The 27,635-nt window shown below is 34.8% G+C and overlaps 1 protein-coding gene across 6 annotated transcripts; it reads right to left on the bottom strand.

The window, feature by feature from the left end:
* Nucleotides 1-272: 272 nt before the first annotated feature.
* Nucleotides 273-27,635, bottom strand: LOC115968319 (putative methyltransferase NSUN6). Of its 6 annotated transcripts, none has more exons than XM_031087679.1 (12): nucleotides 27,320-27,634; nucleotides 26,912-27,203; nucleotides 26,685-26,835; nucleotides 22,284-22,421; nucleotides 19,420-19,482; nucleotides 15,497-15,618; nucleotides 7,773-8,017; nucleotides 6,868-7,075; nucleotides 3,638-3,738; nucleotides 2,332-2,413; nucleotides 723-784; nucleotides 273-503 (listed from the first exon to the last, which is right to left on the bottom strand). In XM_031087679.1, the coding sequence occupies exons 1-12, from the start codon at nucleotides 27,571-27,573 to the stop codon at nucleotides 389-391; spliced, it is 1,833 nt and encodes a 610-aa protein (XP_030943539.1). In that variant the 5' UTR covers nucleotides 27,574-27,634; the 3' UTR covers nucleotides 273-388. The 6 variants fall into 6 exon arrangements, 5 of the variants coding, with proteins under 5 accessions (XP_030943539.1, XP_030943540.1, XP_030943538.1 ...); XM_031087680.1 differs by having other exon boundaries at nucleotides 6,868-7,027; XM_031087678.1 differs by having other exon boundaries at nucleotides 6,868-7,079; nucleotides 7,777-8,017.

Raw genomic sequence — 27,635 nt, 5'->3', positions numbered from 1 at the left:
GGTTTACTTTTTTTTCTCAATTTTCATAGGTACGGTTGGTTAAAACAAGTGCCGTTAGGATATTTATTAATGAATTTATGAAAAATATAAAAAACTGCACAAACACACACACACACCTAATAACTTGATGGCAACTTTAAGCTCAATAGCAATTTTTCATAGAATAAAATTAAACTACGATCACCACAATGAAATTTTTAAAATTTTCATTTGCAACATAAATTACCAAATTGACTAAAAAATATTCAATCGAACCAATAAAGCCTTCAAAATCATGATAATCCAAAACTTTAACTAATAAAAGGGCAATTTGGCATTTCTTGAGATCATTCATTTATAACAACCTTAACCATTTATGATCTCATGAACTTGCACAACTTTTCCCAAATTAGGCATCTTTAGGCCCAACAATAAACTTCGCTATGAAAAACCCAATTGTATCGAGTGGAGATGACGGATCAAACCTCTGCACAAGTTCTTCCTCCCCAGGTCTTAACCATTCCCTGTGAGTTCAGCATTGAAGTAGTTATATGGCTTATTATCTACCAAGTAGGAACAATCAACTTCAAAATTTATCATTATCAGGAGACTGGTAGAAGAATTCATAACCAGTACGTAAAATAGGCTGTCATACATTTATATGAAAACCAAAACCAATCTATATAATGTGAAATGATATCAATGAGTTATTCAATGGCATATGACTAGAAAAGAGTACGTACTCGATATATCCATCAGGAAATTCACAATGACCAACAAGGCCAGGACCTCCAATTCTTGGATGCTGAAAGTACCATAAAAATCAAAATTAGATGATAAACAATCATATAATGGCATTTCCCCCTACCCCCTCCGATTAAAAAAAATAAAAATAAAAACATCGACATCGACATGATACCCCTTATTCTAGAAAATGCCACTGCTACCAACGTGATAATGAAATTATGGTTTGTACTGGAAATGATAACACAGTTTTGATTATTATTATTATTATTTTTAATTTAGAAGGGAGGCTGGTTCTGTCTCTTTACTCCAAATATTTTTCCAGTGATCGAATAAGCAGTATCGATCTTCTCTTCAAACTTGAGCAACATCTCTTGAATCCTAACAAACCTATATCTATATAACAATAATATATATGAAAGCCGACATTTAGCATTCTATATTGCTACTCTCTCGTTGTGTCACGTCATCTAACTATTTCCAACTCTACTCCATTTTTAACTACTCTTTTTTCATTCCTCACTTCCTCTAACATTCCCCCCTCTCTTCTACCTTTTTTTCTCTCCATTACTCTCTACCCTTCCATTACTCTTCATTCATTCCTCTTCTTTTTATTTTGACCTCATCTTCTTTACTAAAATATATTATTCTCTTCCATTCAATCCATATTTTTCCCAAAGAAAAATGTGATTACTCTCTCTATTTTTTTCCCCTATTGGTGGATTTATAATTCTTTCTTGCATCTCTACTTTAGGTTTATGATTTTTTTGTTTTGAACTCTTCTCCCACACACAAAAGTTATTACTCCGTGTATGTGTATACATATATAATTTTTTTTTTTCTTTCTTTTGGAATCTTTAATTTAATCTTGCATTTTTACTTTAAGTAGATGAATTTTTGTATTGAACTATACTTTAAGCTATTTTCCTTTGATTATTATAAATATAGTATTTATTCACATAATGTTATTCTATCATATAGTATAACTTGGAAATTTTGGTATTTACAACTATACCTTTTATTTTCGATACTCTCTCTCTCCCTCATAACTTTGGTTTGATTTTTATTTGAGTTAATCCTTAGTTAGTTTGGAAGAGAGAATTTAAGTTCATATCAAAACACAATCTACATGACTATGTATATGACTGTATTTGAATTTGAATGTGTATATCAATTTTTTTTTTTTTTTTTGCTTAAGTGTCTATCAATTGTTTTAGTAATATCAATTGTAATTATGTGATATGTTTTGATTATGATGATAATCTCCTTAAGAAAATGAAAATTTTGAATAACAAATTTAAAACTTAAAATTTTATTTGTACCCAATGAAATTAGAAAAATATAATGCATAATAACAATAGTTAGAAGAATATGGATCACTTCAAAAAACAATAATATCAATAAAGAACACCAAAAATAATAAAATTATCTATTTTTAAAAATATAGAGATAAAAATTAATTTTCAAAATTGTTTAATTTTTTGATAGCAAATTATGTACAATAAATTTAGAGAATAAATTATACATTAAACCACATCACAAACTAATAATATATTCCCACGCATTGCATGAGTCGGCAACTAGTATAGGTAAAATTTTGGTTCTAACCTGTGGTACCAAGGACAGAAAAGTATATCTATCCAATGCATATCGTACCAATGCTTCATTCTCACCAGGATTTATTGTACACCTAACCCAAAAAAAGGAGACAGTATAAGCAGTTCAGTTCAGGGTATGATGATGCACACAATAAACATTATTGCTCCAATAATCAGCAATATACTAACAACAGTGTTCATACAAAAGATCATTAGGCATTACCAAAGTCAATGGGTTAATCTTGATTGTGTGACCTATGTACATAAACAATGGGCTTAGAACAGATCTAGAACAGTAAGCCTGAACCAGAAATTATATACATAGTTATTGATTAGTCTATTATGATAGGAAATATTTACCTCTAAACTGGTTTAGAGAAAAATTCCTCCCACCCATAATGTGGCGATTGATAAAATCATTCCCAGGACCTATTTAATGAATCATGTGACTTACTTAAATAATGCACATGGATGATTTTATTAAACACCGCGTAATGTAATAAGTTGGAGGAGATTTGATACAGGCCAGCCTAGGCTTCACCACCTAGAACAACCCTATAAACCTTAAGATTCACAACCTAAGGATTGCTTGGCTTCACCAACAAACAGAAAAGCAATTTCACCAATGAAAGAATTTTTATAAATAATAATAGTATGACTACAAACCAACCATCTGGAGCCTTTTTGTAGAGCTTCCAATAAATAAAGATTAAGATAACATCCATATAACTCTCACCTAAAAGATAATCTAAAACTAATCCCTATCTAAAAACATGAAATTTAATCCATATCTGAACCCCAAACTAAATAAATGAAAAAATATGATATAATCCAATAAAAATATATTAAAAAATAAATAAAAATTTAAAAAGGTCAATAGATTTCGACTAAGAAATTCCAAAATAATTTCTAGCTGTGCTCCCACATCAAGATTCATTCAAACCAGTTTGGAGGAAAAAATTTGTCCATTATGATATAAGTATTTATGTATTACTGCACCATAACACTTTGATATAGCATGCAATCACACACAAACATGCATAACAATATGAAAAGAGTATCAAGGAAAAATAATTACTATATGAGCTCCTCACTCCTCCACATTCAAACAATTTAAGAAAACTTAGAACATTTACTGGTCCAATCACCCAGTGGACAGTACCAATCAAAAGTCAGTAAATAGAAGAGATAGAAAGATAACAATGATATGAAACTAAGAAATTAAGAATATTATGCCTGTTATTGTTATCATGGTGAGGCACTTGAAATGTCAACATGTGGTAATACAATGAGTAACACAATGCATGCATACTAACGTTGAATACACGATTATTCCACCCGGGCGAGCTAACTGAACAGCCTGATCAAACATTCTCCTCTGATACTTTGCATGGTTTCTTAAGGATTCAATTGTATCCTGCCAACAAAAAAATTAATATCATATTTTCTCAATCAATTGATAATAGAAAACCAAACATTAAAACATAAACTATGTCTATAATACTAGCATGAATTAAAAGAAAAAATATATAATGATTGGCATATGCTCAAACAAGCAATCCTAATTTTTGAATAAGACCTCAATCTCTACATACATTCCCAGCCAAATGGAGAAGCATAAGATGTGGCTGGGAGTGTTTTCTGGCTTTTTAAGAACACGTTTGGTAGGCTATTTTGAACAAAATTTTTTATTTTTATGCTCTGTTTGTTTTGAACTAAAATATTTTTTCTAGAAAATGTTTTCTCAGTTTCAGGTGTTTATTTGCATATAAAATATAGTCAAAATAGTAAAATATTTTCCATTGACCGTAAAATCCTTTATAAAAAGTTGTAAAATGTTTTACCCTTAAAAATTGGTAAAACATTTTACAAAAACACACAGTTGCTTCCTCTCACCCCATTTGGTGGCTAGGTCACCAGAGGTTGATAGTGCCAGCAATTTGGTGGTTGGAGCTGCTGCTCCTTCAACTAGTGCCAGTGGTCTGGTCACCGATGCTGCCACTCTAGCGATCGGTGAAGGTGTCCGATTATCCGAGCTATTGTTCCGATGACTGATGCCAAAGGTCTGATAACCGAAACAGTCATTCTGGCCAGCGGTGCTGGCTGTCTGGTAGTTGAAGACACCATTCTGGCCATCGTTGTTGATAGTTTAGTCACTGGAGACACCATTTCAACTATGGTGGCTAGAGCTACTATTCCTGCAGCTGGTTTCAGAGGCACAGTCACTGGATCTCCGCCACCGGCGGTCCCGGTGGCTGAGCCCTCAGTTTTGGTAGTTTGTTTGAAAAATTTTACTTGTCATACCAAACACTTGATTTTTTACAAGGAAAATTAGTGTAAACCCACCTATGGTTAGACCTACTTTAATAGTGCCTATTCATGATTTGGAATTTATCATTTTACCCACCTTAGCTACCCTCCTCTATAAAGGCATCACCTCTTTATTGTCAACTTCTTTAGGACATTCTCCCATTTCTTCCTTCATCACAAGTTCTTCTACAAAATTAGGTGGCAAAAACTCCTTGAGAGTTATTGGAAACTTAGACACGAAAAATCCATACACTCTATGTGAGTTTGAATTCCTTTACTCTTTCTCTCGTATTTGCCCCCCTGCCTACTCTATTCAAATTTTTCTGACAATGCTTATTCTTTTCTTTTTTATATAACCTTGTCTCAAGGGCCACTTGCATAGCAACCAATCGTCCTTGGCACTTGCTATTCCTTAGGCTAACACAAGTGCTCCATTCTCCTTGAATATATCTTTCATCATATTTTGAGATTTTTTTTCTTCCTCCGAAATTGCTCTTCAAGTGCTAGAACTAAGAATAGGCTATGCTTGCGAGATCTCAGCTATCAGGAAAAGAAAATCTCCCAACTATTACAAATACTGGATTTGAGGTGACCACAGGTTGCTTAGTAGGGTCTATTTTGATGACACCATCATTTAATCACTTTTGGATCTGATTTTTAGGAACTCAACAATATTCTATCGGATGAAAAAAAATACGATAGAATTTGAAGTGAGCTAATCTAAAGAAAAAACAAGGTAACCAATAAAATGCAATACATTTAAACTAGTACGAAATTGAATGATTTCAAATGCAAAGAATTACATCGAATTTGGTGGCTGAGGATTCATCACTTCTCAAGTTTTGTGGAGATGCCACGCAAGCAAAAATAACCTTTCTTTGCTCCTTCCTTTGCTTATAACAAAACGAATTAATCCTCTTTCCACTGACACTGCAACTCTAGCAAATTGAGAAGCCCCAAAACTTTTTTGAAGAGATCAAGTTATGAATAATGAAAATTTGCAAACTTTGAAGCAGACCCAAATCTAAAATTCAACCAAAAATGCCATCGGAAGCCAATTCAAGATCTAGGAAGTGGAAATTTTAGATTTTGAAGCAGACCTAGATGGATTCTTGTGCAAAAACCACATTGGAAGAAATTATTTCTCTCATCCACGCAAACCCAGATTTCACACCAACACACAGAAGTTCAGATTTCACATACCCAGAGCAACACCGTCACAACCCTCTAAACCCATGAGCGTCTTGACCTCCATTGCAGAAAAATGTGACCCACGTGCTGCCTAGAGCTCCTAATGGTACCGTATTGAAGAGAGAAAGAGTGAGAGTGTGGGTGAGTTGACTCAGCTGAGTCGAGTTAGAGAGTGAGAGAAAGAGAGAGATGAAGACAAAGAGAACTTATATGGAATTCAAAGCTAATCGTGTGCTATTACTGTGATACCTGAAAAATATCAAATTCACGTGCAGGGATCTTGTCATCAAAGTTCTTCATATCTTCCCAAGGGTCCCTCACCAACTCCAACAAGAACAATTGAGAGTGGATATGAACTGGAAGTTAAAAGTATAAAGTAAATTTGTTTAACTCAACACCACTACTTTTACGTTATTGATAAAAAGATATGATTTTACTGACTTATTAGATTTCGAAAGAGAGAATAAGAAGAGATAACCTTTAAACTTTAAAAGAAAAAAGTACAAAATTTATATGTGGGACATATATACAATAAGAGGGAATAGAGTGAGAAGGTCCTGCAGAAGAAAGATTAAAAAGACAAAAAGAAATACCAGACTAGTCAAAATAAATAAATAAATAAAAATAGTTTGAAGACCACTTTATGAATTTTTATTAATTATTCTTTTCATAATTGTTTTATGTTATGATTTTTTTTATTGATTAATGAGATTATGGAATATGTAATACACACACACACACCCCAGTACAGGTACCAAAATATTCCATTCTAGTAGCCAATCTAGAACAGAATTCAAAACCTTGATATATAGGCCTGCATAGTGATAAAGCCCTAGCAGCTACTAGGGTTAGCTGTAGCTGGGGTTTACAATATAATTAGGCCTCTTGGGCCACTACATAATTAACTCATAAACCCAACATCTTTATCATGAAGAGAAAATGGGGGAAAAAAAAACCTTAACTACTTATCAACAAAAATACAGAAGAATCAGCATAAAAATTAAATAAATAATAGAAGAAGGCAATCTAAATTGGATTGTCCTACCTCTCCAGCAAACAACCGGGGTCTCAAACCAAGGGCAGAGCAGGGAGCATCAAGAAGGACTCTATCAAAGCTGTTAGGAGAAAAACCTTTCGAATTCTGAACCCTACCACCGTTACACTGATTTCGTCCAGAGCCATTCCGTATTCTTCGTATATTCTTCCTGATGTCAGCTTTGCTAACATAAGTTCTCTCATTCGCTTTTTCATTGCTAACTAATATATGACTTAATTAGAGATGAATTCGTAACCATAGACAAAAATATTATACAAACATCAAAGAGGAAACAGATGTGAAAAAAATACAAAAAGAAAATCAAATACAGAACATACATTCTGGTAACATGCAGAATAGAAAATTCTTAAATTCACAAATCTAACCAACATTATAATGCTTATATATTCTATTTTTTCAACATTTCAGTAGCCTGTTTTTGGCCCTCTTTAATAATTCATTATGTTGAGTATGTACAACAGAACAGGAATAAATCAAGAAACACTCTGTCCTGACTAACTGGTCACAGCCCCACTCCCCGCTATGGACTTGAATGGAAAGATGGTCTTCTATGTGCATCAGCCTGAAATTTACTGTGTACTAGATTCAATTGGACCATAAATACATGATAAGCAGTGGCCAGAATGATCTTAGCCAATTGTTAAGAATAATAAATTGACTCAAAAGTACATCTTGTCATCTTTCTAAAAGTTTAAGAACATCATATCTCCGGTACATTTCCCCCCGTGCGGTTTCAAAAAAAAAAGAACATGATATTAATATATCAAGATTTACAGGTTAGATAAGCAAAGAAAAATTTGATGATTACTTCAGAATATTTATCAAAATGTGGAGCCAAAATTTCTTTAGTGCTTTTCTACTTGGGTTAAAGTTCAGTAGATCAAAGTATTCACCTACCACTTTCCTTGCCACTCTTCTCAGCACTCATCCCTTCCATAATGATGGATGAGTTTCTATCCACAAGTGAACCCAGTAAGTCAGAACTTTGAATAGTTACACCATCTATCTCCTCACTGCAACATAGATCGGTAGTAATATTGGAGTCATTCCTTTGCCAAACAGCTTTAAGAGCATCCAACTTAAATGCAGTTATACAATTCAAACCCATTTCAGCAGCCAGTTTCTGAATGACAAGCACCTAGAAATAAGTCGATCAAAAAGAAGCAAGAAGTTAGGACTCAAAAAACAATGAAACTGAAAAAGATGATCAGATTACTACATGGTGTAAATTTCCATTTACAAAAGGGAAAAAATTTCAACACTCTCAATATCAAGAAGGAACATAAATTCATCTATGAGAAAGAATTGGATAGAAATTAATTTACTTTTTCAAAAGCAGAAAACCTGATTATATTAAAAAGCATTTTTCTTCTGCAGCAAGGACCCATGTATCTATTACAACATACCAAAGCCTCAGAAAACCAGTTACTATGGAATGTAAATCAAATGCAAGTGAACTGTTGAGTATTACTTTCCATCATATCACAATGCAAGCATAACATTACCGCTCCTTTCAGCATGCTTTATTCTGGGCATCAACCCACACCAATCTTTTTTACCTCTACAGCATATCATATGTAGAAAATGGAAGGTTCTTACCAAGAAACTTTTGTTGTTCATTTGCCGGTTCATATGTAGTAACCATTCTTAATCTTTTTCTTTTTTTATATTTTTCCATGTTTGGCTGAGAAGTTTTGAGGTGAGATTTCACCAAAAGTGGTAATTTGAGAATTCCAAATGTTGGTTTCTCTTGTCTGAGTAAACAAAGTTAGATCAAAATTGGAATTTTGAGCTTAAGATTTTCAAGAATCCAACTCTCAAATTTGAATTCTCTGGGACCCCGAAGGGTAGCAAAATTGGTTGGGGACCAAGCCATATGGAGCAGAGGTCACTAGTTTAAATCTTTCCTTCCCTCTCCCCTTGGGACCTAAAAACACTTTAAAAAAAAAAAAGTCAAATTCTATGGGAAGGTTGCCATTGTACAAATTCTACCAACATTAAGGTGCTGCTTGGTCAGTGTTGGGTGTTTATTCATTTTCTGACTCATTTTTATATCTCAAATCTTGTACTCATTTTCTATACCTAACTCACTTTATGTTTGGCTCAAATTTTCTGGTCTAGTTTTTGTTTGTTTTCACCTCATATCTTTCAATTAAAAATTCACAACACACACACCAACAGTAAAACCAATACCAGATCCATCAGCATCCACCACCATCATCACCACAGCTGATCAAAACCCACCTCCAACACCACCACCAAATCCAAATCCACAGCCCAGAGAGAGAGAGAGAGAAACAGCCACAGCCACACCCACCACCATTTCCCCCTACCAATACACCCAATTACAACTAAATCCACACCCACAACCACAGCCACAGCTAAAACTAAGCCCAAACCCAAATCAAAACCCACACCCACCACCAAGCCCACAGTCACAGCCACAACCTGGTCGGCTTAGTGCCAAAAGAAAAAAAACCAAACCAATGTTGAACTCAACCAAGAGAGAGAAATTGATCATGCCGAGGAGAGAGAGAGGACGTTTCTTTCCGAGTACAAAGAGAGAAATCGCTGGTGTGGTTGTGGTTTTGATACCAAAGAAGAGGGAGTGAAGAGACTATGGAGAGAGAGAAAGCTCTGTTAACTGGTATGTGGGGAGAGAGAGAGAGACAGAGATATTTGGTCAAGGAAGATATAGGCATAAAGTTGAGTGTGTAGGCCCACATATTTCTGGTTTTTTTACAAAAATGCCATTGTGTTCATTTTTGCTAAAAATGAATATGGCCAAACTTGTTTTCATTTTCTGTATTCAAAACACTTTCTTGGGTACTAAAAATGAAAACTGAGTACAAGTAACAAAACCAAACAAGTTTTTTAGTGGTAGGTCCCACAAAAAACTGCAAATGAATATATAATACACACATTTTTTTTCCCAAACCAAACATCCTCTAACATTTTCAGACCACCCGCCACTATTCTTGACGGTGTCACCATCATCTTTAATGTACACAGTGGGATTTGTACTCTTCTAAGGAGGATTGGCTGTAGGCAGTGGAATTGGGGATGTAACTAGTTCAGTTCTAAGCAAAACCTAAAGTCAAATCTGATCAATTTTGAATTGGTTTAAATAGTGTTTGTTTAAACCCAAGTTTGAAACAGTTTAGATTTTGTTTTATATGCAGTTTCAACAGAAAAACATTAAGTTTAGAATTAGTTTGTTTTAGCCCATGCAATTTATCATAAAGAAATAATAATAAAAAAAAATTTTAAGTGTATTTTAGCTAAAAAATCTACTAAACCAAGAATGAAACCAATTGAACTAGTCATTGCTGGCCAAGTTTTACTACTTGCCAAACGCCCTATAGGGTGTGCACAAATAAATTCAGCAAACATTTACCAGAAAGAGTACAAAGTATTAAGAAGAAAGAAATAAGAGGGAGTACATTCCATACATAACAAGCAAAAAATATACCATTCAAATCATGATTCGAGAAGAAGATGAGTAGGAAAGCCTGTGGCCCAAAAAGATTGTGAATACCCTATAAATTTGCAGTGAAAGACTCCCTTGAGGCATCAAAATCTTTTCCAAGGGAAGCTATTAGCAGAAGGACCCTTAAGGCATCATAAAAAGAAAGCATATCAACATCTACACTCTATTTCAATCGCCAAAACAATCGATCACTACCCTCTCAATGAGGGATATAGTAATAAAGAATATCATAGAAGGAGGTTACCACCCCGTCCACCTCTATCTCCCAAACATTAAAGTCATGCTCAAATCTGACACCCCGAATCCTTTGTTCCCCGTCACTTTGTCTCCTCAACAAGGAACCAACGGAAGCATCTCTAACTAATGAACAATCATACAAATCAAGAAAAACCATCCTCAATGGTTGGTCGCCACACCACCCATTATGCCAAAACCGAACATGAACCCTTCCCACCCCATGATAATGCTTTCCTATAAGCTGCAACCTTGAGTTCATCAAAACAGTCTTTGTGGACCAACCTCCCCGACTCCTCTCCTGATTTCACAGCTACATGTCTCCATAGCTGCCCTTCATCCAACCCAAAATGCCATAACCATTTACACAAAAAGACCGAGTTAAAGTTCACTAACTTCCTAAAGCCCAATCCACCAATCGTAATTGGGTACACACCGTACCCCATACCACCCTCCCAAAAAAAAAAAATCTCTACAACTTCTCAATCCTATTCGCCACACTAACAGGGCTAGTGAACAACGAGAGATAATAAGTATACTCAAAAACATACTCTTCAATAAAGTTAACCTCCCTCCTTTTGACAAACACAGTTTCTTTCAATCTGATAATCTGCGTTCAATCTTCTCTAAAATAGGATTCCACACAAAATTTTCCTTGAAGGATGCCCCCAAAGGCATACCAAGATAGGTCATAGGCAAACCCCCGATCTTGCAATGGAGGAGATCTGCAAGCACTGAAATATTTGAAACCTCTCCAACAAAAACCATTTCACTTACTATGATTTACCTCAAGCCTTGTCACAGCTTCAAAAAAATTCAACACCATTCTAATATATAGAATTTGCTCAGAATTATCATCACATAATTTTTTTTAATAAATAAAATAATAAGACTGCATCATTAGCAAATAATAAATGAGAGACACACACAAACCAAGGTCAGCAGTATAGCCCACCCTGAAACCCAGAATGAAACCACCCCCCCCAGTTCTCCTCAACAGTCCTACTCAAAACCTCCATCATCAAAATAACATAGGGGATAACAAATCACCTTGTGGTAACCCCCTTGAATTGCTGAAGCAACCATATGGGGATCGTTCACTGAGGCTAAAAAATGGACTAGAAATGCACGCTCTCATTAATAATCTCCATTTTCCACCAAACCCCATCCTTTCCATAAGGTAGTGTCTCCCAAAATATATGATCATAAGCTTTTTCAATTCCAAGTTTGCAAATGACACCAAGTATATGACTTTTAACCCTGCTATCCAAGCACTCATTCTCAATCAGAACTAAATCCAAAATTTTCCTACATCCCACAAACGCGTTCTCTGACTCAAAGATAAGCTAATGAAATACCACTTTCAACCTATTGGACAACACCTTAGCCAGCAAATTAGACACTTCCCAATAGACTGATGGAGGAGTGTCTACAACCCTATATATAGCCCAAACAGACAAGAATACCCAAAAACTTTTCAAAGACAGACAATTTGTTTCAGTTACAAAATTTCAATCTTTTCTATGCCAACATAACACACTATTGGCTAACTTTTTTCATTGGAAAAAAGAGTGGGAAGTGGGAAGAATGATATCCTCCTAAAGTTGCGGAGCCCCCCCCCCCCCCACAAACAACACACATACGCAATGGTAGAGTGGTGTCCCATCAAAAGATTCAAAACTAATGGATCTTACCCATTTTTACATACAACAGTGGACTGTTTAATAATTTGAATCATTCAATATAATAAGGCCTTTTTATATGATACACAACAAAATGAAAATTATAAACTACATGCTTATTTCAATAAACAAAATAACAACTAATAAATAAATAACATTTTTTTGGGCTTACACACTGAGTTTTCTTGAAAAATGATAGTTTTAAGTTTTTGGAGAGAGCAAAAAACTTAGTTTTTGGTCAAGTGGGTGGTCAACTATGAGGGGGTCCACCGCGCCTAGAGAGATGGTGGAATTTTTTTTTTATGTAAATAACGTAAGAACTTTTTATTAAAGAATAGCCAACCCAAGTACACTGAAAATGTACTACAATGGTAGAAATTAGTAACCCAAATTACAATGATCAAGAAGAACAAGTAGGGACAAAGAAGTGCATAAAGATAAAACTAAGCTCCATTTAAGGAGAGTATGGAAGAAAAAGGACTTTATATCAAGGATCGACCCTTCCAAGTCCTCAAAGCATCTAGCATTCCATTTCTGCCATAAACACCAAAACAGACAATGTGGCACAAACCTCCAAAAATCTATGTCTTCCAAACTTGCCCTGCAATAAAGCCAACAATTCAATAACTTTATATGGCATACCCAGTATATACCAAACAAACAAAATACCATAGACCACAACTCATATGCTATCAAACAGTGAAGAAGAAGATGATCTACTGATTCTCCACACCTTTTGCACATACAGCACCAATCAAGCACTGCAATATGCCTATTCCAAAAATTATCTGTAGTTAGAATCTTACCTAGAGCAGCAGTCCAAGAAAAGAATTCTACTCTAGGAGGAATCTTCAATTGCCACACCATTTTCCAAGGAAACGAAATGTCAGAAGAAAGGGATAGAGCATGGTAAAAACCTCTAACCTCAAAACCTTTACTAATTACTGGTTTCCAACAAACCTTATTAGCACCAAACCCTGTACATTTGTGGAATAAAGAATACCCCAACACAAATCCAACGCTTCCTCCTCCCAATAGAGAAACGCATGACCTCCGACACAGAAGCCTCCCTTGCCCGACTAATACTATACAACTCTGGAAATACTTCTTTAAGAGAACAATCCCCACATCATACATCCTCCCAAAACTTCACATTAGTACCATCACCCATGTCATACTGAAGAAATTTAGAAAAAGCTAACCAACCACTTCTAATTAATTTCCACACACTAACACCATATGTCCTTGATACCAGTTTTGTGCACCAACCACCCCAACTATCCCCATATTTCACCTCAATGACCCTCCTTCAGAGGGCATCTCTCTTTATTCCATATCTCCACAACCATTTACCTAACAAGGCAAAATTAAATCTTCTCAAATGCCTGATGCCTAACCCACCATTTTGCACCGGCGTACAAACTTGAGATCGTTTCACTAGAGGCACCTTCAGAGCATCAATACCACTCCAAAGAAAATCTCTCTATAACTTCTCAATACAATTAGCCACTTTCACAAGAAGGAAAAGAGAGAGAAAATAGGTAGGCAAACTGGAAATGGTGCTCTTAATAAGAACTTACCCCCCTTAGATAAATACATCTTTTTCCATCTAGCTAAACGCCGCTCCATCTTCTCCAAAACAGGATTCCAAATTAGCTCCTCTTTATATGTAGCACCCAACGGAAGACTCAAATATTTCAAAGGAAGAGAGGATTGCCTACAACCCAACATCTCCACTAATTCCTCCATGTTAGGCACATTGCCAATTGAAACCAATTCTGACTTTCCCAAGTTAATTTTAATCCTGAAACCACTTCAAATCTGGCTAAAATCCCATGCAAAACATCTATATGGTTAGAATCAGCATCACAAAAAATAAGTGTATCATCTACAAACAACAGATGGGACACTGTCAACGACGCACTAGCTAAATTGACTACTGGAAAAACCTGAAATTTGACCCAAATTGACAGCTGCATCCAACAAACGAATAAATGCCTCCATGACAATATCAAAAAGAAGTGGGGATAATAGATCACCTTGACAAACACCCCTAGTACTACCAAAGAAATCAGAGGGGGTACCATTGATCAAAACTGAGAATTTAACTGTTGAAAGTCAACACTACAAGTTCAATAGAAGAAGATGATACAGTATGTTAGGATTTGGATTATTTGGTGGTGAAATGAAATAGATTTTTTAGTTCACCACATTAAAATAATAATTTGATTGGGTTAAAATTAAAGTGGAAGAAGAGGAAAAATGGTGTAATATGTGTGTGTGTGTGTGTGCATATAGAGGGAGATCAATAAAAGCAAAATAGAAGAGGAAACTCTTTCTACAAAAAACTAATAAGTTCCAACCATCTTTAGACCAGATGGCATCAGGAAATGCAACAGGAGCACCTAGGGTTACACAAGCAAATGCAACAAATGTATATGTACACATTATAAATATGGAGGTGAACACCAAGTACAATAAGAAGATAATGCAGAATGTTAGGTTTTGGTTTATTTTGTGCTGAAATGAAATAGGTTTTTTAGTTCACCACATTAAAAGAATACTTGGGTTGGGTTAAATTAAAGAGGTTTGCTATTAGGTGAAGAAGAGGATAAAAGCATAATAAGAACTAAGAAGTTCCAATCTTCTTCAGAACCAAATGGCATTAAGAAATGCAATAGAAGAGCACCTAGGGTTATACAGGTGAAGTTTGCTTGATTATGTGTCAAAGAAAAGCTTTTTTAAGCACATACAATGAGTCCATATGTACCAATTCCACAAAGTAACAAAATCATCCTGCAATTTCTTGGGATCAGACACAGCTTTAGTTGCCATGTTGCATCATCTACAGCAAAATAAAGTTAATTTTCTTGGCCTATACGTGCCTTAGGAGGAAAATGACCCTCTCCAATTGCTTTTGAAATGAGGAGTGTCCATTCCAAGTTGAAAGATTTAGTATTTCATGAATTTAAAGGTGAATATACCATGTCATTTAAATCAGTTACCATTCCATATTTGGTAGAATGGGATTTTAAATGAAATGAAGTGACACCATTTACACCTTTAGATACATAAAAAAATTAAATCTTCACCATGAATTGGACCCTCTCCATTTCCTTTGGAATGGAGAGGATCCCAATTGGATTTAAGAACCATATGAAAAGGAAAAAATGGATAACATTCTATCACACTTCAAGTTCAGAAATTGTACCTTATTGTGAGATCTATCAACTGCAACAACCTCTCCTTCATCCTTCATAAGCATTGCAATCGCAGTTGTTTTCCCTCCCGGTGCTGCACACATGTCTAGTATTCGCTCACCCTTTTGTGGATCTAAGGCATAAAAGGCACAATTAAAATAATGCCATGCATCCATTAAATCCTGTTGTGAGTGTTAAGCAATAGCTAAATCCTACGCAAGGGACAGTAGTTGATGATCATAATGAAAACACTATGCATGATAATAAAGAAAAATAATAAGAACCAAGGACTATTATAATGCTATGTTCACTACTATTAAAGCACATACAACTTGCAATGAAATTAGAAAATAGAGAAATATAACTTCCAGGATTATTTTCATGCAACAGAACACTTTCTTTTCTTTTTCTTTTTGTTAGGTAATAAAAACTTTATTGATAAGAAAAGTACAATGAGTTTACGATAGTAAACTCACTGCAAAAAAACAGATACAAACAGATCAAAGGGAAAAACTAACAGAATTAATGAAATCAAGCAAAGAAGTACAATGTGTAAAACCCTAAATATGAGACCACTCAAACAAAGTCCTAGTTAGTAAAGACTTCAATAGGTCTACAGTTTTTCATGCAACAGAACACATTTATTCAAGTACTATGTTCTACTGCTATTCAAATGACATGAGAGTTCTTACAAAAAATAAGTAACATATGAGAAGAAAGAGAAAAAGAAGAAAAAACAAAGATCATCCTGCTCTTCTGAAGAACCGTCCTATAAAACAAAGTCTCATTTGGATATAATAAGGTTGTTTCTTTATTAGTAAAACTTGAATATAATAAGTCGATGTAGGAATATCCAAGTCAAGCAAAGTAGGCCCATTAGTACACTCAGGGCCAGTATGAAGATACTTTAGCTGTGAAGGAATTGCTGTGCAAGAATTGCCCTAGCTTTTCTTTTTTATGGAATCAGATTTATGCACTTAAAAAGCTTAGCTGAGTGTTTGGTAAATACTGTATTGAAAATGTCATGGACATCTAAAATGACAAAGATGGATAACGTAGATAACTGAAGAAATATAAAAGGTGGTCATGAGAATTCAAGAAAAATAAATAAATAAATAATAATAATAATAATTCATGAAAAAAGAAATGTGTTGCCTGCACAGAAGCTTGAAAAGCAGCCCCCTGGCTGTTTATCAAAACTTCTGCAGGGCCCACTGCAGCCATTGATTCCTGAGAAGCAGCCTGACGAGATTTCACTAAACATGTCAGCAGCTTTTCTACGGAAAAAGCAGCTTTAAAGCTGCAAAACGTTTTACCAAAAGGGCCCATATCAGCATAGTAGTTAGCATATGTCCAGCCTCTTGTTTTTGGTTTACGTGTTTCCTAGCTATATCTTGTGTTTATATTATTTATACAGGACACGGTGTTTTCCTTAAGAGTTTCGTAGATATGTAAATATCATTAATAATAAGCAGAATGGATGGTACAGATTAGTTTGTTATATGTACAGTCAAGGACTGAAGTTTCAGGTTTGCTATGGACAAGTACATACCCTAAGGTAGCAGAATTTTCTAATCAAATACAAGAAAAATCAGATCTCAAAATTTTCTTAGGTCCCTTTTTTTATATCAGCAATTTAAAAACTTTATTGAAAACTGGAATAAAAGAACAACCAAAAAAAACTTCCCTGGTACACGGAGCGTACAAGGGAAGCAAAAATCTACCCAAAACAACATAAATCTAGGAAATCTAAAACAGAGGGCATGGCAAGACCACTCAAAGCAGTCCTCTAACCAAATAAAGAAAGAAGGAAAATTTTCTTAGATCCTTGTGCATAAAATCTCTTTGTTTACCATTCCCAATTCAATCTCTTTCTTTATTTTGCCAGAATCTATTGTGTTTTTTTAATTGCTAAGTTACACACTCACACCCAATGGATATTGAACCCACAACCTCACCCTCCACCTAGCACTTACAAGTGGAGGAGGTGCCAATTGAGCTAGAGCTCATTGGCGTTACAATCTATTGTGTTATTACTGAAATCTATTCTTGGCATTACAATCTACTAGCAAGAAATTCGGCTCTTTGCTATATAGAATCAGTTGAAAGAAAATAATAAAATAAGAGAAATGATTTGCTGCAAACTAAGTTGCGACAACTCCTGCAAAATGCATACATGTCAAGTGGCCACTTGGTGAAAAATTCAATCTTGACAAGGAAGTTTTCATTTAAATATAAGCCTAGACAGGTGTCAATTTGAGGCATTGACATGTGTGTATTTTTGCAAGAGTTGCCACAACTTAGTTTGCAACAAATCCTTTCTCATAAAATAATTCAGCAAAGCAAAAGCAAGAAAGAGAGAACACAAGAGTTATGTGGTTCGGCCTACATCCATAGGATAAAGCCCTAGTGGCTACATCTTTATTGTATTTTTCAATTGTTGATTACAATGAACCAGTAGGGCATGTATAAGTGCTAGGGTTAGCCCTACATGTACTTACAATATATTAGGCCTCTTGAGCCATTACATTAAATCAACCCAATATCTTCGACACTCCCCCTCAAGCTTGAAAGCTTGAGCATATGGTCATATAGGTCCAGCTTGGAACATATACACTAAGCAACTTCTACACAGTGCCAAGTTGCTTGAAGAGGCTGAAAAATGATGTGAACCAGCCAAAACTTGAGGAAACCAGCCGAAATTGAAGCTGAACCAGACAAACAGAAGCGAAACCGACCAAAAAACCGAGATGAACCAGCTGAAACTATTCAATACCAAATAAGGAACCAACAACCACATTGGCGGCCTTAGAACTCACCGACGACCACTATGCCAGCAACCAACAACTCTGACGACAACCACTACCAAGAAAAATCACCTAGGGACCACATGTAACGACCAAGAGATCGAGGAAAGCCACTGCAAACTCCGGTAGGCAATCTCCATAACTGGAAAACCACCAGGACAAGCTGAAAACCCAAGAAGGGTACCATATTTGTTGAGAACACGCCGGAATATGCCAAAAAATAAACCTAGATCTACCTAGTTAGGTTGCAGTCAGATTTGGATCTCGGGTTAAAGGACCCAGCGACACCCATGAGACAACAATGATAACCACAGCGACAACCACAACCACCACCAGTGATAACAACAATGACAACTGCCGAGAACAACAATAACAACAACCAACAGCAACAACAACAAGCAATCTGCCGAGAACAACAACCAACAACAACTACAATCACCAACAACAACCATCAACAACTACAACCACCTAGACCACACCAACAACAACCAACAATAGAGGCCAACAAAAACTACTGAGAAAGCCACCAACACTCACCATCAAGAGCAATAACAACACCCAAAAGAAAACATCAACTAAATTATAAGTTTTAATGCAAGCTAAAACAGTGACAATGGGAGGTGTTGATCATTTAATTGAAATAGAATAGAGATGGCTCTGATATCAAGTTGAAAGATAAAAATAAAATAATGTAGAGAAGCGGAAGCAAGAAAGAGAGGAGAACACAAAAGTTATGTGGTTTGCGGGATAAAGCCCCAGTGACTACAGCTTTACTGTATTTTCAATTTGTTGATTACAATGAACCCTAGTAGGTTATATATAACAGCTATGGTTGGCCCTACATGGGCTTACAATAAATTGGACCTCTTGGGCCGTTACATTAACATAAACCCAATATCTTCAACAAAATGACCTAAATTCTTGCTGCTTCAGTTATCATAATGTTTCTTCAGCAACTAATTTTTGAATCATGCAAGGACTATGGAGCAATCATTACATTACTTCCCCCATTGAAATGCTAAAAGACCTCAAAATATGATAATAGATGAAGGGAACAAAATTAACACCAACAATAAAGGGGAAAAAAAAAATCTCACTTTAGAGAAATTTGACAATGTAATAGGTACCTAACGCATGAGCAGTGACAATGCTTGGCAGGTTTTGAAGAAAAATCTCACCCTCGAGAACATCTGAGAAAAAAAAAAAAAAAAAACCATAAGGGCAATTTACAGACACCGTGTCAATATTTAACAACATAAAACATACCCAAATAAGAAAGATTAAATCAGGAAAGTATCAACAACTACTAGATATATAGGAACAGAGCAACGAATAGAAAAAGACAGATCACTTCATGGTCCACATGGAAATGCTCAATTTTTGACAATGATAAATAAATATATTAAAAAAATCATACAAAAGCATGCTTTTCCTAAAAGTATAGTTTGACATGCTCCTAAAGGATTTTGTGATCAACCCTAACCCAAGACCTGTGTCTAAGGGACTATAGTGTAAGTCCTAAAATATTTCTTGTTGTTACCTTCTTTAATTTAATTTAATTTCCATCAATGCTATACTAGCTTTAGAACCCAATACAAACATGTTTTAATCTTCCAAACCTAACCCTACTTATCATTGTGCAAACCCTCTTATTTGCAAAGTCTTGGCCCACCATCAACTTAATATAACAGTACGATTGCTGACCAGATCAAAGTTGAGAAGAAAGGAAATATTGGACCCCTAAATTAACTCAAATTATACATAGACGTGAAGAAAAAAAAAATCAAAATCTGAAAATAAAAATAAAAGAAAAGAAAAAAGAAAAAAATGCTGTCTCAATATGAAGCTTTATTGCTGATGTTTACAAGGGAATGAAATCAATACTTCTCTTATCACTTTTATTAGGCACATTTTCACAACACCTAGATTAGAGTGGGAATAAAGTAGGAGAAACCCTTAATAGTGATGGTAGTAGTGGAATGACTGTTGCAATGATATGCAAGTTAACTGCCTTAATTTTCCAACCAAATCATATCCCTAAACACACAAGGTAAGTGGGACAAATAGTACTTCCATTTCGCGGGGTTCTCTTTGGTTTGACATGATCCATACAAATGTCACAGGTTCTTTTTTGACAAACCTCCGTAGTACTATTTGTTTTGACATGATTAACGCATATATCACAGGTTCTTTTATCAAAGAGGTGACTGAAGTTGATGTGAACAAGATATTTTGCTGAAAAGAGAAGCTTGAATAGATGAAATCTTCAGTGGTTGACATCACCAAGAATAACAAAGAAGGAATAGAAGAAAGGTTGTGAAAAGTGAAGAACAGACTGCTTCCAAAAAAAAAGGTTTTTTAGAAAATGAAAAAATAGTTATTGGAAATTTTTTTCTATTGGTGAATTACGACACACCTACCAGGTCTTGACCTTATATTCCATCCCATTATTATGGTGGGAAGAAGTGCCAATTGAGCTATAGCTCACTTGCCAAAAATGCTACTGAAAAGTGAAGAATGCTAAACACTGACCATGAACACCTATTAGGAGCAAAATTCAACTGAACTAATAAAAATTGCTATGAGGGATATTGGTCAATTATATTTTCTTCAGTTTTGTTCATTGTGTTGAAGTTCATTCATTTACGCAAAAGAAAAAGTTGTCTTTTAGAATGACTCCTGCGCTGCCTCCCCCACCCCACCCCCCTCCTCTGTCCCACCCATTCCTCCACCCCCAATCAACCTTTCCATCTTCTCTTATTCCTCCCACCTCTCCTTTCTGTTTCCCACCACAATTTCCATCACCCTTTTAGTTTTCTCCCTCATCCCCAATTTTTTCCCCCTCCTTCCCTTTCCCACCACCTCAATTGCCTAATTTTCCACAACATTCCATTGTACCCAAAGCTCTTTCTCCACCTGCTGCCCCACTACCCTCACCAACTTTATCCACCAAACGACCCTCCCTAACTATCTCATCCTCATATCATGGGGGCAGCAAGGCTTCTATTCGCATTGATGCAAAACTGTTTTCTTTTTCTTTTTCTTTTTCTTTTTCTTTTGACTGCGGGCGGTCTGACTCACATGCTATCCATTTTCAGGTATTTGTTTGCATATAAAATGTAGTAAAAATTTTAAAATCATTTCAGTCACCGAAGACACCATTCTAATTATAGATGCCAGCGGTCCGGTCACCGGAGACACTGCTCCAACAACCGTCACCAAAGCCACCATTCCGGCTACCGGTTTCGGTGGTCCAATTACAAGACCTCCGGCATCAGTGGCTCCGGTGACTAAGCCACCAACTTAGGTAGTTTGCTTGAAAAAATTTACATATCATACCAAACACCTGAAAATATTTTACATCAAAACAAACAAAGTATATATATTTCCAATACAAGATAAAAGAACAAAAGAATCTAGAAAAAAATTAATCAATGATCCTGCTTCTTAACCAATATAGATAGAGAAATTATGTGGCTAACTGCAACAAAATTAGATGACTTGACATTATGCCACTGGACATCAGGGTATTGAGTCATCAATTTAAATGTTCTTTAATGAAAATCCTAAAAAGCAATTCTTCAATGAAGTCATATTATGAGGTTGAAATGGCATTTGTTATCCATAAAATCTCAAGCCTCATGATCGGATCTCAATTTAACAATTCTGAGAAACTACCCAGACCATGAATAACAATCGATTATCTAATTTAGTACCTAATTTTAGCTATAGAAACATCAACCACAACAACAATATTAATATTTTAAAAATAAAAAATAAAAAGATAACTTTTTAATAGCATATCATATCCAACTAGGGGAAAAGCGTTTAATTTTTAGCAAAAGTTTGTGAAAAACATTCTGCTAAAGGATGTCCATCAGCAACACCTTTGACAACATGCTATTAAAAAAGAAACAGAATGCCACATTGTATTATCCATGCTAAAAACATATTATGAAATGTATCAAAATTTATACAGAATTAACTATACCATGAAAGGAAGGGAGTTTGTATACTCTATTACTCATATCCACTGCAATTCCTTCTAAAACGCGAAACATCCCAGCCCTTGACATCATTGCTTTTCCTTGGCCAATATAGAGTCCATTCCTTTCAAAATAATACGGATCTATAACAATGAAAATAAAATCCATCAACCCTTACATCCAATAAGGTTTCGCAAAATAACTTCAGCAGAAATTTTGAAGTTTTCAAACCCAGACCATCAAATAATCAGCATCAGAAACTAAAATGGAAGGCTTGTAATATGTGTACGTGTGTGTGAGCCATAGGAAACACCTTTTAACCAAAGTTTTAAATTCCATACCATACTATGTCACAACCCAAATCCTTGAAGCATAAATTTAGATGCATGACTAACTTGCTGATCTTGCATATCTCTAACTAATTTCAAAATTAAATAAAACTCCAATTAAATAATGATCTTAAAAACTTCTTACAATCTCCAAACATCCACAAATTCGAAATAATCTCCACTAGTTAAAACCTGAATCAAAATAAAGATAACTAAAATCCTATAAGGCTTCAAGCATTATTGAAGTTGCCTAAAAACTCTCAAGCTCTACCTTGCACCTTACAAAGCAACCCAAAAGTTCTGTTTCCCACCTAAACTTTAATTTGAAAATTGTAATTGATAGGGTGAGCCACACATCTAGTAAATAATTATATACAATACAGAAAAAGAGTAGAGCAAAGCACGAGTATTTTGAATTCCAAACATAGTTTTTCAAAACATATAATGAACCACTAAACACAAAAGTAATTAAATACCAAAATCAGTTGAAAGCACATACAGATAATTGATTAGAGCACAGTGTCACAAACGCATATCACATATTCTCACATACAATCCTGTGAGTGGATACCAACATTTAACCCCTACTAGTGAGGGTTCAACACTTATTCTCACATACAACCCTGTGAGCGGGCTTACACATATATCTGATCAATTTTAAAAACATTCAATGAGTCATATATCACAAAAGCAAAGTTTATACAAAAGTAGAATAATTTACTTATTAGTAACAATCATTCCAAATACGAAGGCATATTGAAGATCACAATATATCAAATTGAACATAAATCAAATGATGCTTGACTCTCTTAGGGAATGAATAGGAACTGAGGAGTTTTTGTAAATATTTTACAAGTCCTGAGTAAGTCTAAAAATTCAATTTCTAAAAGAAAAGTTTTAAATACCATTTGGAAAATAGGAATATGAATTTGAAATCACTTGGTTTTAAACAAATTCAAAGAACAATAAACTTTTTAGAAAACTTATATTTAAACTCAATTATTTTTTGAAAATAGTGTAGTTTAGAAATCATATGAGATTCGGACGTTCAAAACGTTATTTAAAATTCGAAATTTCTCTTTAAAACATTATTTAAAAGTCAAAGTTTCTCTTTTAATGATGTAAAAATGCTTTTGATAAACTTCAAAAAACGTAATCTTAAAAACATAACTTTTGAAAACTATTGACTTCTAAGAACCTAATGAACAAAACGTGTGCATATCATGCATTACTTCCCTCTCTTGCTAATATATCTAAACACAGCCGAACACTTTAATCTTCCGTAAGCTCTAAATAGAAAGCATGAAATCTAATCATTAGAAACCTTTTCTTCCCTACTGTCCTACAAAAATTAGTTATGGAAACTACTTTTGTATACACCATTGGATTAATCAATTTAATATTCCTTATTAAGGTCCCACCGCAACAATATTACCCCAAAAGCTAATATGTACTACTAGAGTTCAAACAAACTACTATAGCCACAATTGATATTCTAGGCCACCACTTGATATTTAGGTGTTCAACCAATCATAGAATAAATAAGCTTCTCATACATGTTGCGGTTTAGAATCTATAAATTGATCCCAAGTTCACCAATTAAAAGGTATACATAAGTAACAGCCAAATTCATAATATCGTGAAACCCAACATCAATACTCTTAAACTGTACACTACCAGTAATCCATGTTACTACAACATAAGTACCATGAACAGGCCTAGTTGTATATATAAACCCCACAAGTGGTGATCAAGGCTTAATATTAAAAAAAAAAAAAAAAAAAAAAAAAAAAAAACCCATAGAGGACTCTAAGCGAAAGACAAATTACCTTGTTACAAACAAGTTTGCCTCTAATCCTTTTGTCGTAGCCTGTAGCCTCTAGCATCCAGCGCCTTACTCTTTCTTAAATTTTTTTTTTTTTTTTTTTGATTCACTCGTATAAAGAAGAGACCCAATGGCTTAAATATGTTTCCAAGACTTTTATTTCCAATTAACCTCAAATTAAGGTTTATTTGTTTAGATAGGCTGGAACTCCAAAGGATTCCAATAACTCTTAAACTTCTAATCCAAATAGATTTTAATCTCTTATCCTTTTTCATAATTAATAAGACTGAAGACTAAAGGTTTTATATGAATAACCCACAAAGTAACTCTCTACGTTACATCTTCCTTTTTATTTTAAAAAACAACACAAAATTGTATGCACTAAAACTTTACTTTTCTTACTATGCACACATATAGTATCTCAACTCTACAATAATAATAATGACGATGACGGTGATTATCATAAAAATAAAAAATAAAAAATCAGGGTATTACATACTAGCCTGTATAGCAAGTATTTACCATACCAAATTACCAATACCAAAAATAGTACAAGAAACTCTTAGGGTAGGTTTGGTTTGCACGTCCACGTCCAGATTATTTGCGTTTTCAGCCCTTTTTTTTTTTTTTTTTAACCAGCGCCTATCAGGCATATGAACAGTACTTTCAAGCATGAACAGTAATTTTTTATTATTTTTTTATTGTTTTCAGTTTTCAACAAAATAAGCAGTATCCAAACGCACACTTAATTTTATACCAGTTCAAAAACCAGTCAATACCAGGCATTTCGGCTATACCAGCCGGATTGCGTATTTTGGACCAGTTTGTAATTTTAATAAAAAAATTTTAAAAAAAATCTCTTTTTTAAAAGAGCTTTCATATCTTATATATAAAAGAATATGTATTATGGACAGGTGTTCAACTAACTATAAAAAAAATTATATACAACACAGTTGTGAACTCTAGACAGTAGAGGTTGAGAGATCAGAATCTACAGTTTGAAACACTCAATATCAATGGTTTTCTCAAAGAGGAAGATATACCTCTTCTATGGAAATTTTCATTTTTCTATTTTTGGATAAGTACAACTCTTCTTGGGTGAATGAAGCAAAAGCAGCAAATTGAATCTAGTTTGGAGACTTATTTGGAATGGACGCCTATTACCAAAAACATAAGGTACTGTTGGTGAATATGAAGTTGAAGGGGACAGCACTTCAATGGTGTAAAAAGCTAAAGAATTATCGAGATTGGTAAGGGAAGCCAAGGTTTACAATAAGAATTGATGAAGGCGAAGCTGGAAGAGATTTTTCCCAGGTATAAAAGTGTGCTTAAGGGTTGTAGTCAAGTTGTTATTCCTTTTATATCAGCTTGTTGCTATTTTCTATTAAAGTGTATTCTTATTCCTTTTAGATAGTGGCTATTACACTCCCTGAACTTTTTATTTTAGCCAATTTACTCCATGAACTTTACACGTGTCAAATTGATACTTTTGCTTAACCACTATTAAAATTAACTAAAGATACTCACATGACACGCATGTGGACTCTTCAAAAAGCAAAATTTCAACTCTTCAAAAAAATATGAACCCATTCAGCCTTTTTCCTATCCCCTCCCCCACGTTATTAAACTGCTTTTTTACTCTTAAAATTAAAACCCAAAAAAAAAAAAAAAAACTTATCTATTCCCCTTATTTTAAAATTAGCCCAACCTGTTACTCCTCATCTCAGGGTTACTCCACAATAACTCTAACTCTCTCTTTTTTTTCTTTTATCTTTTTACAAACAATCCCTCAAAACAAAATTCAATCCTATGTTCACCATAACTTATTCAATAACAACCCAAATGAAAATATTGTTTTAATTCTAATACACGTAACAAGACCTTTAAAACCATAAAACATTTGCTTTAATTGGACTTCATACGCCCCCAATAAATAAGTCTTGAATACGCGAATTTGCAAGGTAGTAACAAATAAATCTTCCATGGCTACATCAATAGTATTATTACCTGTAGCTGACATTTAATCACTCATTAAATTAAACACTCAAAATGGAATCAATACTTGTCATGCAAACAAAACATGAAGTATGTGTCAACCAAGCAAGGAACGGCATGCAAACAATAAATGAAGTATGCGGTAAATTCATCAAAGATATATTTAAAATAAAAGAAGGAAGAACAAAAAAGTTAGAATGTAATGATAAACAACTAAAGAATACAAAGTTAATTTCAAGAGGGATTTATAGAACTACCTGTCTTCAAGCCCAGAAGAATAGTACCACGTGTTATGCCAATACCCCATCCTCCACCATCCAGAGCAGGTTGCTCCACACCAACTGAAACTGCAACTACATCCCCTTTCTCAACATGAGCACTGCAAGCGATTACACCAGGAACATATACCTAAAGAAGGAAGGGAAAGTGGCATGAGATCTTCGAAATGAAAAGTATTAGTAGGAAAAGACTATGCTATGCTAACCTGAGCACCTCGAAGAACAGCCTCAGCACATTTACGGCTCACAATTATCTCCTTAGGTGGTCTGGCATAATCAATCACGTGTGGTCCTGAACCCCTAAAAAAAACCACATAGTCTTCTAACCCAGGAAACTGACACTTAGAAATGCGACCAATTTCTGATTCTGACTCGCTACCATCTACATTACCACCTTCTTCTTCTTCTTCTTTTATAATTGTGAGTAGCTTCTGAATAACAGCGTCACTCGTTGACTTGAGTGTGTTCACACGTATACAAGAGTAGCAAGATGGACGCCTAACCAAAAAGCAATTTTTTGAAATTTTTAAAACACAAAAAAGAGGAACGATTTTTTATTTTATAATAATAAAAATAAAAATTTAAAACTAATCGGTGCGAGCGAGCGTACGTACGTTAGGGCTTTGGAAATGCGAGAGAAATGGTCGGATCCGTAGGCTTTGATGAAGTAGTCCTCCACCTGAGGGTTCCATCGCAGAATCGGATTGTAACAGTATCTCTCTGAAGAAGAAGAAGAAGATGAAGATGAAGATGAAGATGAATCCTCCATCGCTCTTTTTCTTTTTGTAGTGTTTGGGTTTTTCTTTGGGAGACTGAAGAAGCAGCGAAGACAAGACAATGTTCGTACTAAATCCCTCCTTCTCTTCATTCAATTCAAAGAGGCGGCGGAGGGCTCAACTCTACCCTCCTCTAGGCTCCTTTGTTTTCTTT

Source organism: Quercus lobata, chromosome 11 (genome assembly GCF_001633185.2).
Source record: "Quercus lobata isolate SW786 chromosome 11, ValleyOak3.0 Primary Assembly, whole genome shotgun sequence".
NCBI lineage: Eukaryota > Viridiplantae > Streptophyta > Magnoliopsida > Fagales > Fagaceae > Quercus > Quercus lobata.
The sequence above is the reverse complement of the archived record's forward strand: the minus strand, read 5'-3'. Positions and strand labels throughout refer to the sequence as shown.

What these genes read in the sequence shown, in the direction of transcription:
- LOC115968319 (XM_031087679.1), bottom strand. Translation starts at nt 27,573, where the DNA reads ATGAAGAGAAGGAGGGATTTAGTACGAACATTGTCTTGTCTTCGCTGC. An exon ending in TGTCACTGCTCATGCGTTAG is followed by an intron (nt 15,619 to 19,419) that starts GTACCTATTACA and finishes TTTATGCCTTAG; the next exon opens with ATCCACAAAAGGGTGAGCGA. An exon ending in GGAATAATCGTGTATTCAAC is followed by an intron (nt 2,414 to 3,637) that starts GTTAGTATGCAT and finishes TTTTTGGGTTAG; the next exon opens with GTGTACAATAAATCCTGGTG.